General features: G+C 40.8%; 1 protein-coding gene and 1 long non-coding RNA gene across 3 annotated transcripts; one reads left to right on the forward strand and one right to left on the reverse strand.

Moving 5' to 3' along the window:
• Positions 1–2,039: 2,039 nt before the first annotated feature.
• On the reverse strand, positions 2,040–3,318 carry ACTBL2 (actin, beta like 2). The gene has a single exon (XM_019532101.1). The coding sequence runs from the start codon at positions 3,307–3,309 to the stop codon at positions 2,179–2,181; it is 1,131 nt and encodes a 376-aa protein (XP_019387646.1). The 5' UTR covers positions 3,310–3,318; the 3' UTR covers positions 2,040–2,178.
• A 189-nt stretch (positions 3,319–3,507) lies between these two features.
• Positions 3,508–12,491, forward strand: LOC109308211. 2 transcript variants are annotated; one of them, XR_002100545.1, is made up of 2 exons: positions 3,508–3,660; positions 11,622–12,491. It is a non-coding gene; the product is annotated as an uncharacterized LOC109308211 (long non-coding RNA). The 2 variants fall into 2 exon arrangements; XR_002100544.1 differs by having other exon boundaries at positions 12,042–12,491.
• Positions 12,492–13,017: the final 526 nt, after the last annotated feature.

Raw genomic sequence — 13,017 nt, forward strand, 5'->3', positions numbered from 1 at the left:
TAGATAGCTGTTTAGTTAACATTTATTTTTAAGTGAAAGAGGAGTTGGCCAGGTGCTTGTCCAGTCTCCTCTTGAAGACCCCCAAGGTAGGGGAGAGCACCACCTCCCTTGAAAGCCTATTCCAGATTCTGGCAACCCTTACTGTGAAAAAGTTCTTTCTAATGTCCAACCTAAATCTGCTCTCCATCCATTTGTGACTTCCCCAAATGTCTGAGAATTTTTCACAAGATTTCAGTGTTGAGAAGAGGTCTTTGTCAGATGTTTTGATAGAAAGATTGGACTCTCTAGAACAGTTCAAATGTCCCCAGTGACTATCAGGTAAAGTATTTAGACAGGAAGTTATTTAATTAAATCAGATATTTAGATCAGGTAAAGGGGAGTCAATTAACTCCTAGGAGCTAGCACTCACTCTTTTAATGATCCTAAAAGATTCTGCAGAGAGCCTCCATAGGGTCTAGTCATGCCCCAGAAGTCAGTGATGCTCCATGTAGGGAGTGGGTAGCTCTTGAGTTAGTTTTATGTTCTCCCTTCATATTCAGGAACTGATATCCAGTTAGTTTGAGGGTGGGGGTTGGGGATGGGGAAACCCCCCCCAACAAACAAAAACAAATTTTTAGAATATGCTTGGTTTTCTCTATACCAATTCATTGTGCAACAGAAAGAGTGTACATCAGGATATAGTTGTTTGCATAGTATAGCTTTTTGCATAAGTGCATTCTGTTCAGCGTAGCTAGTTGTGCAGGTAAAACTAAAATTGTAGTTGAGGTCACTATAAGGATAGTGCATTGGTTACTCATGGCAGGTGGCCTTCTTTCATACTTACTTGTGTGAACAGAAGACAAGGTGTTAGGGAGTGTATTTCTCTCAGTTGTCAGTATTACTTTTGTGGGGAACTGGGCGCTATACCAGTTAGTGAGGTAAAGGGAATGTGGCTAGAGATCTGATATTCAGAAAGAGTGGAATGCTTTCTGCTTATTCAGAATTTTTCATTTCAGTGATAAAAGGACCCAAGTTAAGTTTCTTGCAATTAAATGTTAGTCTGTGTTCTATTATGTCCAAAATTGCCATTAATAGGGAGAGCAGAACTCAACATGAATGTCAATTCTTTGATTGTTTAAAGAGGGTTTTTTATGGAGATATGCTAATCCTTAAGTAGATCAAGCCAATATGATATGATGACTGTCTGGGAGTCCTTACATAAACACCAAGAGTTACCATAAATAATAAACAAAAACACTACCTCACTGTCTCTCGTACGCACATACCACATGCCTCATTGTACTGCACTAGAGCTATGCTTTAACATCATTAGTGAGTCCTACCTGAAGGGGCACTATAGTTAAAAAAAAAAAAAAAAAAAAAAAAAGTGTTGGTAAGAGATTTAATCAACATTATCTGTGCTCATTGAATAGAAAAGCTTGTGGGAAAAACCAAAAAAACCCCCAAAACAAAACAAACCCTCCCCCCAAACTATACGAAATTCATGATCTGTTATATTACTAGCTCATCAAGATGAAACAAACCTTGTAGCCTTAAAGAGATTGGCTTCCACATACACTAGCAACAGGGGAATAACTGGTCTTTGCAGTCTGACCAAAATGCTAGCATGCTTATTAAAAAAACCCCCACATTTCTCAGCAGCTGAGTTGAGCGTTTTTATTACAAGTGAGGGACTGCAAGGGAATTAAACTTTCTAGAGACTTAGTTTACACTGGCATTTAGGGACTAAGGGAAGTGAGTTTTAAGTATTCCCTTTCACACTGTCCAGTAGACAGCTTGAAGGAAATTTACCAGGTCCATGACCAATTTTTCATGAAGTCTATGGCATCAGCTTCAGATAAGCAAGATACTAGGTATCTGTCAACCTCAAAAGCCTGTATTCCAGTACAAAGTGAGAGCAATTAGCATGCTAGGAGACCAAGGCTTATTTTACTTGTCATACGCAGTAGGCATTACTTTTCACCCAGGACTGGACACTTTCAATTATAGAGTTCTCGTCACCATCCATCTAATCTTGTCAAAAGAGATTGTTCCCACATTAGAGACAAGGAAGACAGTCACTACACAATAGGAAAGGTAAGGAGTCTGGCTACAGGTCTCCTACTGTCTCCATCAAGGAAGCATTAAATGGTTACGCAGTAGATTCATTTTCCAGCAATAATCTGCTGGAAAATCCCACTAGAAGCACTTGCGGTGAACAACACATGGCCCAGATTCATCATACTCCAGTTTGCTAATCCACATCTGTTGGAAAGTGGAAAGAGAGGCCAGGGTAGAGCCACCAACCCAGACAGAATATTTACGTTCTGGAGGGGCAATGATCTTGATTGTCATGGTTCTTGGTGCCAAGGTAACAATCTCCCTGTACATCCGGTCAATAATGCCTGGGTACATGGTGGTGCCTCCAGACAGCACAGTGTTGGCATACAAGTCTTTTTGGATGTCCACATCACACTTCATAACAGAGTTGAAGTTGGTCTCATGGATTCCACAGGACTCCACACCCAGGAAAGATGGCTGGAAGAGGGCCTCAGGGCATCTGAACCGCTCATTGCTTAGGGTAATCACTTGTCCATCAGGTAGTTCATAGCTTTTTTCCAGTGAAGTGGAGGCAGCAGTGGTGGACATTTCCTGGTCAAAGTCCAGGGCAACATAGCACAACTTCTCCTTGATATCACGCACAATCCGTTGCTCAGCTGTGGTGATGAAGCTGTAGCCCCTCTCAGTCAGGATTTTCATGAGATAGTCAGTTAAATCCCGGCCAGCAAGCTTCATCCGAAGGATAGCATGGGGCATGGCATAGCCCTCAAAGATGGGTACTGTATGGGTAACCCCATCTCCAGAGTCTATCACAGTGCCTGTAGTACGGCCAGAAGCATAAAGGGATAGCACAGCTTGAATGGCAACATATGTGGCTGGCACACTGAAGGTCTCAAACATGAGCTGAGTCATCATCTCTCGGTTGGCTTTAGGGTTGAGGGGGGCTTCGCTGAGCAACACTGGGTGCTCCTCAGGAGCAACCCGCAGCTCATTGTAGAAGGTGTGGTGCCAAATCTTCTCCATGTCATCCCAGTTAGTGATGATACCATGCTTAATGGGGTAGTTCAGGGTAAGAATACCCTGTTTGCTCTGGGCTTCATTTCCAACATAGCTATCCTTCTGGCCTACCCCCACCAAAGCACCTTGGTGCCTGGGGTGTCCCACAATGGAGGGAAATACAGCACGGGGAATATCATCTCCAGCAAAACCAGCCTTGCACATACCTGAGCCATTGTCTATAATCAGAGATGCAATCAATTCATCAGCCATTGGTATTATCAGGTCAGTCACTGCTAGGGAAAGTAACTTTCATATATGTTGCTGCTGTAGGAACAACTTATATGTGATGAGCTCCAGCCAAATTTAAAGATAGCATAACCCACCCACCTCTCCTGATAGGAGCATAGTTTGGTAAAATGTCATCTCATTGGCTTCTAGGTAGGTTCCCATGCTCCTTTTTAGATAGCCTTTACCTTATCTATTAGCTGTAGCCATTATAATACTGTGGGCCATGTTAAGATGCTTTTTCTTGTTTCTCTGAATTGCAACCATCTGCTTTTCATTTTGCACAAAAAGACTTGTGGGGTAAGAGTAACTACTGCCCTGAGAAAGTAAAGATAGGTAAGTGAAGTTCATTCAGAGCATTTAGGCAGGGTAGGTATTTGCAAACTAGCCTTGTGCTTGGGGTTAAAATAATGCTCAGTAATTTAGGTACATTTAATGAGCCAGTGGAGGAAGCTGAACACTTAACACAATTAAACTCTTCTTTACTTAAGGTTGAACACTTTATTGCTTAATGTTCTGCATGAGCACTAAGTAATGAGGGGAGACAGGTAGACATATGCTTTTGAAATACTGTTTGTGTTAAAAGCATAACGATATAGGGGTTGTTGGCTATTTTTGTGCCATAGACTTAAAAAATAAAATATTGTCAGAAGATTATTTCTTTGCTCCTACCCTAAGGAAAATTGTTTTAATGAAGATATTTTTCAGCTATTTCATGTTCACTTCACAGCTTTTTTCCTGCAGCTGCCTTTAATGCCCAGCAGCTGTTTTCTGTACTGATTCTGTAGGATCATTTGGAAGTTGGTGTCTTCCCTACTAGAAAGGGCTTTTTAAAAAAACAAAACATAAAGGTTTAAATGAAAGGCTTATGGAAGCTAAAGGTATAATAAACGTGCTATTTAAGTAGTATTTACTAGATGGCTAGTACTGGCACTGGGGAGACATAAACAGTATGTACCCTGATATAAAATGGTGTGTCTTGGCTAACACAAGACACAAGTCCTGCTAATTAAAAACCTCACTTCTGGCTGTATAACTGTCTTTACAGATGTTTCTAGGTAAATTTGATGGAAAAATAGGTTAAATGTGGGGAGCAGAAGAAAGATTTTGAGTGTTTTGTTGGTTCCTGTTTTTCAGATGGATTTTAACAGGTTAAGAAAGAAATTACAACTACATTACTGCATAAATCCCACAGCATAAAAATGAGGGACAACTAATAATTTACAAAAGCATTATTCATGAGGAGAACTTAGAGTTTTAAATCACTGGAATATTATGTGCAGGATGTGCTTAAGCCCCTTAAAGTGTGTATAAGATGCAACTTTCTTATTTAAGGTCCTTTCCCTGAGATATATATCCTCACAGTCCAAAAGCTGGAATTCATGGGGTTAGTGTTTGATTTCCAGTGGGGCCCAGCTGAAGTCATTGAGTGCTAACAGATAAGGGAGTTCAACTGGAAGAAGAAGCATATGAAAAGCTGCAATGCAGTAGTTGGCCTAGTCACCAGGACACCAGAAGGTGTACAAGAGATGCCTGTGGCCTAGATGTATTGGCAGCATTTGTCACCTGTTACTGCTAGAGAGAGATGTAGCGAAAGAGCATGAGAACATTTTCTCCTGATGAAATAGCGTAAGAATTCTACTACACTAAGAACCCTCTAGACCCAGTACCTCTGATCCTCTACTCTCTGGTGTCCTCTTTGTAGCTAGTTGCCCCTGAACCAATTAAACTACTAGATGGGAAAAAAAAATCTGCTAGCACAGATTTCTGTAGATGTACATAGTGCAAGACCATTATAACTGAGATCTTTTCAGCTTCCTGTCAGGTCACAAACACTGGTGTTGTCTGAAATTGGTTGGTAAGACTTGACCTGTAGTAGTGCTCTATCTTATTATCGGTCAGGTTATTTATGTAGCCTGATGCTTCTTGCTATAATTTTACCAGGATCTATTTGAGCTGAAATAATATATGCTAGACATCTGCCTCAGGCTAAATCATTTATTCATTTTCAGACAAAACACTCTGCTTCCAAAAACAAGATAAGAAAAAATCCAAAGTTTTTTCCACATTTAAAAAAAAATAAACAGGTGATCCTTTCTTTGACAAGCTCTGGTGCGTCCATGTTTGGACTTTGGGGACTTAAAATCTGACAGGGAGTGGCTCTTATATCCAGGATGTACTTTTGGCTGCCCACATGAACACCTACCCAAATTTTGTCAAATGTACAAGTATCTGGCAAAAATTACAGTTCATATGTGCATGGTAGAGAATACCTTGATTTTTTTTTAAGCAGCTGAAGCCTCTGCTCTATAAATCATATTTAATTACATGATCACATTCTCCTGTTAAAGATACCATAGTATTGCAAGGGGTATCTCTGGCATTAATTAACTCATCGTTTGAGTTTGGATCCTTCACAATGTTCTGCAAATATGATTGTTTGCATGCAATAATTATTATTAAGGCAATGCTTAAATGGCCCCAAATATGATTAGTATCCCATTGTACTAGACACTGTACAAATATTTGTAAGACTGTCTTTGCGCCAGTGAGTTTACAACAGTGTTTCTCAACCTTGTTAGACTCAAGGTCCTCCTTGTTACACTCAAGCCACTCCTTGGAAAATGCCAGCTCTTAGTTTTCACTCAATTTAGTTTCACTTCTTAACATCCTTTACTGGAGCTGACCCAAAATGAGATTAAATCATAGAGGAATTGATAAACTAAGTAGTAGCAAATCAAGAAGACCTGGTGGCCTTTCCCCTTAAGGCCCTGAAAGAGCTCATATTAGAAATAGGTAGCCATAGGATTACAGGGAATGTCCATTCACTGATTAGAAATTATCTTAAAGATAAAAAGCAAAGAGTGAGTATAGATAGTCAGTATTTGGAATGGGGGGAAAAAAACAAACCAGCGGGGTCCCCCAGGGATGTGTGTTGGGACCAGTGCTGTTCAACATATTCATAAATGATCTGGAAAAGCATGAGTAGTGAGGTGGCCAAATTTGCAGATGACACAGAATTATTCAAAATGGTAAAGACAAAGGCAGATTATGAGGAACTACAGAAGGATCTGGCATGACTGAGCAAATGGGCAACTAAATGGCAGATAAAATTCAATGTAGGTAATTGTAAAGTGATGCACCTAGGCAAAAATAACTCAAACTATAGCTATACTATGTTGAGTTCTACATTAATTGTTACCATATGGGAAAGAGATGTGGGAGTCATTGTGGACAGTTCACTAAAACATCAGCTCAATGCTCAGCAGCTATCAAAAAGGCAAAACAATGTTAGGGCTTGAGTGGGGAATTGTAAACAAAATTGAAAGCATCATAGTGCCCTTTATGAATTCAAGGTGATGTGCCCACACCTTGAAAACTGTGCCCAGTTTTTCAAAGGATATAAAAGAACTGGAGAGAAGGTACTGAGAAGGGCAACAAAAGTGGTTAGTGGTATGGAGGGGCTTCTATATGAGGAGTGGTTAAAGAGGCCAGGCTTATTCAATTTAGAAAAGAGATGCTTGAGGAGGGATGTGATAAGGGTTTACCAAATACTAAATGGTGAAGCTGTAGTACATAGGAATTCATTATTTACTGTTCCTCTCAATACAAGGATGAGGGGTGTCACAAAATGAAACTAGTAGGTAGTAAGGTTAAAACTAACAAAAGGAAGTTCTTTTTCACACTGCTTGTACTTAAAGTGTGGAACTCATTGCCACAAGATGTTGCTGAAACTAACAGTAACCAGGTTCAAAAAAGGATTGGACAAATTCTTGGAGGAAAAAGACGTCAGTCACAACTGAGCATGGGAGTTGGGGATACAGCCTCTGAATCAGATCTTCTTAGACCTTAATTCTGGAGGCTGCATGTGTAAGAGGAACAGTAGAAAAAGTCTTGGTTGTACCCTATTCATTCTTCCTTTCAGCATCCACCCTCTGCCACTGTGTGACAGCACTCTAGGCAAGGTGGACATATGTTCTGACCCAGTAAATAGCAGTTCTTATGTACAGAGAAATAATAGAGCAATTCTTTTATTGCCAATAACTCAAGAAGACCACAACCTGTCAGAATGCATTTGTCACTATGAATTCCTATTTGAAATCTCTTGTAAACTATTTGTATTTATCTTGTAAACCATATTTGTATACCTAACATTGTGTGGCACCCTGCAGTACCCTTGAAAGGATCTCAAAGCACCCCCAGGGTACTTGGCACCCTGGCTGAGAATCACTGGGATATAGTTTAAATAGACCAGTTTAAACAGGGGGATAGAGGTGAAGTTTTACCCAAGGTTAGGCAGTGAGGAAGTGGCAGAGCTAAAGTGGTAGCCAGGATGGTTGAATCTCAGTTCAGTGCTGTGCTTCCAAACCATGCTACCTTCTATCATAATATTTGCTGCTAATGTTTTAAAAGTTATGAAAATCGGTCAGTTTTGTGGAATTTTGGTCAGTTTTGTGGAATTTAAAATAGCTTGCTACTTTTCTTAAATACATTTCATGAACTATAAAAATGTGTTACAAACCTTTTTTTAAGAACCAAAAGCCTAATATAGGTATTCAAATGATATTCCTGCTAAATGGAGGTGGCTGTCATTCCCCAATTCTCAATTTTGAGTAGTACCGAAAGCTGGAAAAACCTCTTGACTGAAGAGCTTTGATGTTTTCTGCCTTTGCTCCCCTACCAGGGCATTGCTTAGAGTAGACCAGTGTAAGTGGAATGGGTGGACGTTGTCCACAACAGCAGATCTCCTAAAAGCTCTATCATTTCCTTTACACGAGCAGTTCTCCCCTCTTACTAGTATATAGCAAGAGATGACATCTTGCCATTTTATTACAGTGCAGGAGAGTGTATTGAAACCTCTTCTGTTGTGAAGTCCAATTATTTGGGTTATGGATTTTTTATGTAACCTTTGAAGTGCTCTCATTTTATTAGTGAGTGCATAGGAAACAAGAAACATGTTGTAACTATTTGGTAACGTTCAAAATTGCATAGTTATGTGAAAGACTGCCCATTCACACTAGGAATATAGTTCCCACTCACCCTAGACAAACTGAAAACTCATTAGGAGGTTTTATTCTCAGTAAACAGAAAAGTAGAATGAATTCTGGCTTTTCAAGGGCATTGTTTGATGGGGCCAAGCAGCGAATGAAACACTTTTCCAGGCACACTTGAAAACGAGTTGCGTGATCTCAGAGCAGGCCAATTTCAGGTAATCGCAGAGTAGGCTGTGGTGGATGTTTTATACCACAGAATAGTAAAATTATAAGTACTTTTTTCCAAAGCACATTTAGTCACCTTTAGCATAAACATGTAGTTCCTCAGTCCTGTTTCTTCTGATAATTCTGCCATGTTTAGGAGGACATGTAAGGCAAGAAATTTTAAGCAATATCAGTAAAGTTGCTCGGTACTTATGTTGAGCTTCATTAATGTTAATTAACTTTCAGAGCACCCATGTTTTGTGTGTGTGTGTGTGTGTGTGTGTGTGTGTTAAAAAACACTATAACTACCCAGAGAACGTTGCTTTTCATCATTTAACATCAGTCAGGAACTTGTAGCACAACAGAAGGGGTGCAATGGCAGAACAGTTAAGGCACCTCACTGCTACTCCAGAGTTGTAACTAGGATTCGTCCTTTGACTCTTGCAGACAGCTGCTGCCTTTCAAATCATGTAGGTGTTTACTTATTTGGCTAAAATAAAGAATTGCAGCACTGTCTTTGTGTGTATGTGTGTGTGTATGTATGTGTGTGTGTGTGTGTATATATATATATATATATATATATATACTGTGTACAAAATATATATGAGCAGCATAACTTTATAGAGGCCCCAGTGATATTTAATTTCAGCCTTTAGATCACAGGCAACTGTTGTGAGATCTAGCAGTTAGATCAGCATTTCACATTTTGCTCTTAAGGCAGGGTATGGATTCATAGATTGTCAGGCCAGAAGGGACCTCAGAAGATCATTGGGTCCAGACCCCTGCACCAAGCAGGAAAGGTAACTGGGGTCAGGTGAACCCAGCAAGGTGACTGTCCAGTCTCCTCTTGAAGATTTCCAGAGTAGGTGATCGCACCACCTCTGGAGGGAGCTTATTCCACCATCTGGACATGCTAAATGTGAAGAAGTTTTTCCAGAAGTTTGAGCCTGAAATGGTCTTCCGGGAATTTGTGGCCATTACTTCTGGTTTTCCCCAAGGGTGCCCTGGTGAACAGCTGTTCACCAAGCCCTTGATGTACTCCCCTGACAGTGATAAGCTGCTACTAAGTCCCATCTCGGCCTTTTCTTTTTCAGACAGAAGAGTCCCAGGTCCCTCAGCTTTTCCTCATAGGGCTTGCCATGAGCAGTACCTAAGCTTTAGTAGGGCTTAGGAATTCCATCACAGCCACTGTGATTCCTGCCTTTCCCTGCAAGCAGCTAGACAGTATGTATGGGAAGAGAAGGTGGCAGGAATAAAACCTTGCCTCAACTTCTCAGAAGCAGAGGGAAGAAAAGAGGGAAGATATGGTCTTAAATGAGTTTATATTTATATACTTGATTCACGAGCTTTCCTCCCCAGAAAGGCTCAGGGTTGCTTATAACAAAACAAGATGCATTAGAAAAAGAGATAAAATAGTAAGTGATAGAACAACTCTCCAAACAGTCTTCCAATACCTAACTGTGCCTGCTAAAAGTGCCTTCCCAAATAAAAACCTGTTCCAGCATTTCCTATAGAATGTGTATTGTATAGTGTCTTAACACCGCATGGCTGTGCTTCCATCCTGTCCACACATAATGACGGTGTGTCACAGCAAGGCGGCTTGTGATGGCATGCTCATGTGATGTTAGCACAGCACTTGGACTGTTTGTATACAATTCCTTGACTAGGCCATGTGACTCACCAGCTCCAAAAGCAATTGCTAATGCTAGTATCTAAACAAATGCTTAGACATCCACTTTCTGAGCAAGATGTGGAATTTTAAAGAATGATCTGTTTTTAATCTGAGCTGCTCAGTTCTGGTCAACTAAGGTCATGTTTCATAGTTGATTTATGTTAGTACTCACCAGATGTGATTATGTTAGTAACCACCAGATGGCACAAAGACTCCCCTTTTGTTTCTCTCACTGGTTGCTAGAAGCAACAAGCCAAAAGGACATCAGTGACCAGTTCACTTCTAGTACTTTCATGCAGATTTATAATCTTGAATTTACAGTACCGTTCACATGACTAGTTTAACACCTTTCTACTTAATTCTGTAAAACTAGTCATTACTGACACTGGTAGTGCTTTTAATTTGTAGGTCTTTGCATTCTTCTAACACCTGGATGAAGGCTGAGTGAACTGAAGCATGTATGTGACAGCAGCTCAATGGTAGAACAGCTCTCTAATTTAACCACCAAATGACACTGCAGCTTTAGGAAAACAAATGTAAAATGATTAATAAGGGATATTAAGTACTTGCCACTTCCTAGAGGAAGAGGGGGGTGGGGGCATTGCAAATAGTTTGTGTTTCCCCCAACACTATTCTTCCCTTGGTATAACTGAGCCTACCTTGCCCAGGAGAATTATGAATTCTGCTCCAAAATCATGAGTGTGTCCACACTTGCAGCAGAACAGCATTGCATCTCCAGCTAATAGAAGGCTTTTGCTGCTGCTTGGGAGCCAACAGGTAGCATTTATAGACTTGTTTAGTAGATGCACTGACCCAATGTCCGCTTTGACTCTGATACAGTTGGTGAAGTGGACTTAGTGGCTTTTCTGTAGCAGCTGCTGTCAGAAGTTTGGGTGGCCCAAACAGCCTAGCATAGCCATATGCTTATCCACCCACACCATGCCCTTGGTGTGTCCTGACAGGGATGTTCCAAGTATGTGCTCCTTACCTGCTGCTCTTCATTATCTTCTCAGGTTTGGGAGCGGGTGGTTGGGGTGTTCAGGAGAGTCCCTGCGGGGACACTGTGGGAACTTAGTGTAGACATACCCACAGATTCCTTCAAACAAATCCTGCTCTTTAAATTCTTTGTCAGATATCTCCACTGATCAAGCAAAAATAAATGTATATGATATGTCCTGGTGGGAACTTCTTCTCTCGGCTTGTCTCCAGCATTTAGGTAAAAATGCAAATACTAAAGGTCTCAACCTGTAGACCATGTTTTTTATGTGGGGTATATATTACAGTAGTACTCCTCTGTGTGTTTATCCATCATATTTCAGCTAAAAGGCACTTTGCTCTTTTCAGTTTTAAAGTACTGCACTTGATAGATAATTAATTTTCAATACATCTATGTGACTTAGATGTGTTTAATTACCTCTATTTTACAGATGGGGAAACTGGGTCAGAGTTTAAGGGATTTGTCCAAGCCTATGGAGCAAGTCCGTGTCCTCACAAACATCTCTTAAATTGGTTGATTTAATTTTTGAACTTTTGCTCTGTAGAAGAAAGAGTTGATGTCTTCTGTTTCTGCAGTGATTTGTAGACGAACCACTGACTAATGCTAGCCACCCAGAATGGTTAACTCCCTTTTGGGAATGATAGCGACTACTTGCTATACTATTCGGTTGAAGAAAAGAGCATGCACTTTTACTGTCAGTCAGGGTTATCTTGCTTTAATGAAATCCTTTATTTTGTTGCAAGTCGGATATACATTTTCTGTCTAGGAAGATGGAAACCATGAAGTGCTAGGGACTTACTATATTGTGGTTAGTGTGAATTACACATGCATCATTGTATGATCTCTCAAGGATTTTTCACATTCTAAAGGAAGAACCATCTTCACAGGACCAAATCCTGAACCAGGTATACACCTGAGAAAACTGTGGGATGGAAGAAAAACAAATCTTCCCATGTCTTCAGCTCTCCTCAGCCTTACCTTAGCCTTACTCCTGTGAATGCAGCTGCTGTTTCTGCCTATACGGAATGGATTGGCATGTGCATTGTTGTCATTGATCTGATGGTTCCAACCTACTTCCTAATCTCTGGAAAAAAAGGACACTTGCAGAGCTATGCTTGATTGGGCAGAGGCTACCTTCATCTTCTGTACAGTGGTGGCGTCGGCACTGTCTTCAGCTGTATGGGGAGATTTAGGAGAGAGATGCTTTACAATGTACAATGCAAATGATCTGTATTGCTGAGGAGAAGGAACCATCACATTCAGAACCCAAGTGGCATACCAAGATAAAAAAATATATTGAGGTTTTTGGTTTGTTTTGTTGATGTGTGTCTACATCACAGTCAGGAGGTGTGAGTGCAACATGAGTCGACCTCACTGAGGTAGCTTATATGAGGAAGCCTGAGCTAGCTGGATGTGAAGCCATGGGGGCATGGGCCTCAGGGTGAACAATGCAAGATGGCCTACAACCTCTGTATTTAACCAGGTGGCAACCCTCTGCTGAACTCTGTGCTACAGCATCACTGTTCCTGTTGGTGAGATTGGCTGTGGAGGACCCCCCCAGTCGCTGACTGGTTGTTGGGGGTCATGTGCCACCTGAATAAGGTGGCATCAGTTGCCCATGACTTTGAGGGTATCTGTAGATATGCGGAGACACTGCTCCGACGAGCTGTAATTGCAGCATCTCAGAGCAGGCTTTATTAGTTGAGTCTGCGATAGCATGATGGTTAACATGCTCCAGCAGCCTCTGTGTCTTGTGTATTAGCATCTCCGTGCTTCAAAATGGCAGTGGGGTTGCTTTAATAAAAGCTCATTGAACAAACTTTAGT

This window comes from Crocodylus porosus, unplaced genomic scaffold (assembly GCF_001723895.1).
Source record: "Crocodylus porosus isolate Cpor-Errol unplaced genomic scaffold, CroPor_comp1, whole genome shotgun sequence".
In the NCBI taxonomy this organism is placed as follows: Eukaryota; Metazoa; Chordata; order Crocodylia; family Crocodylidae; genus Crocodylus; species Crocodylus porosus.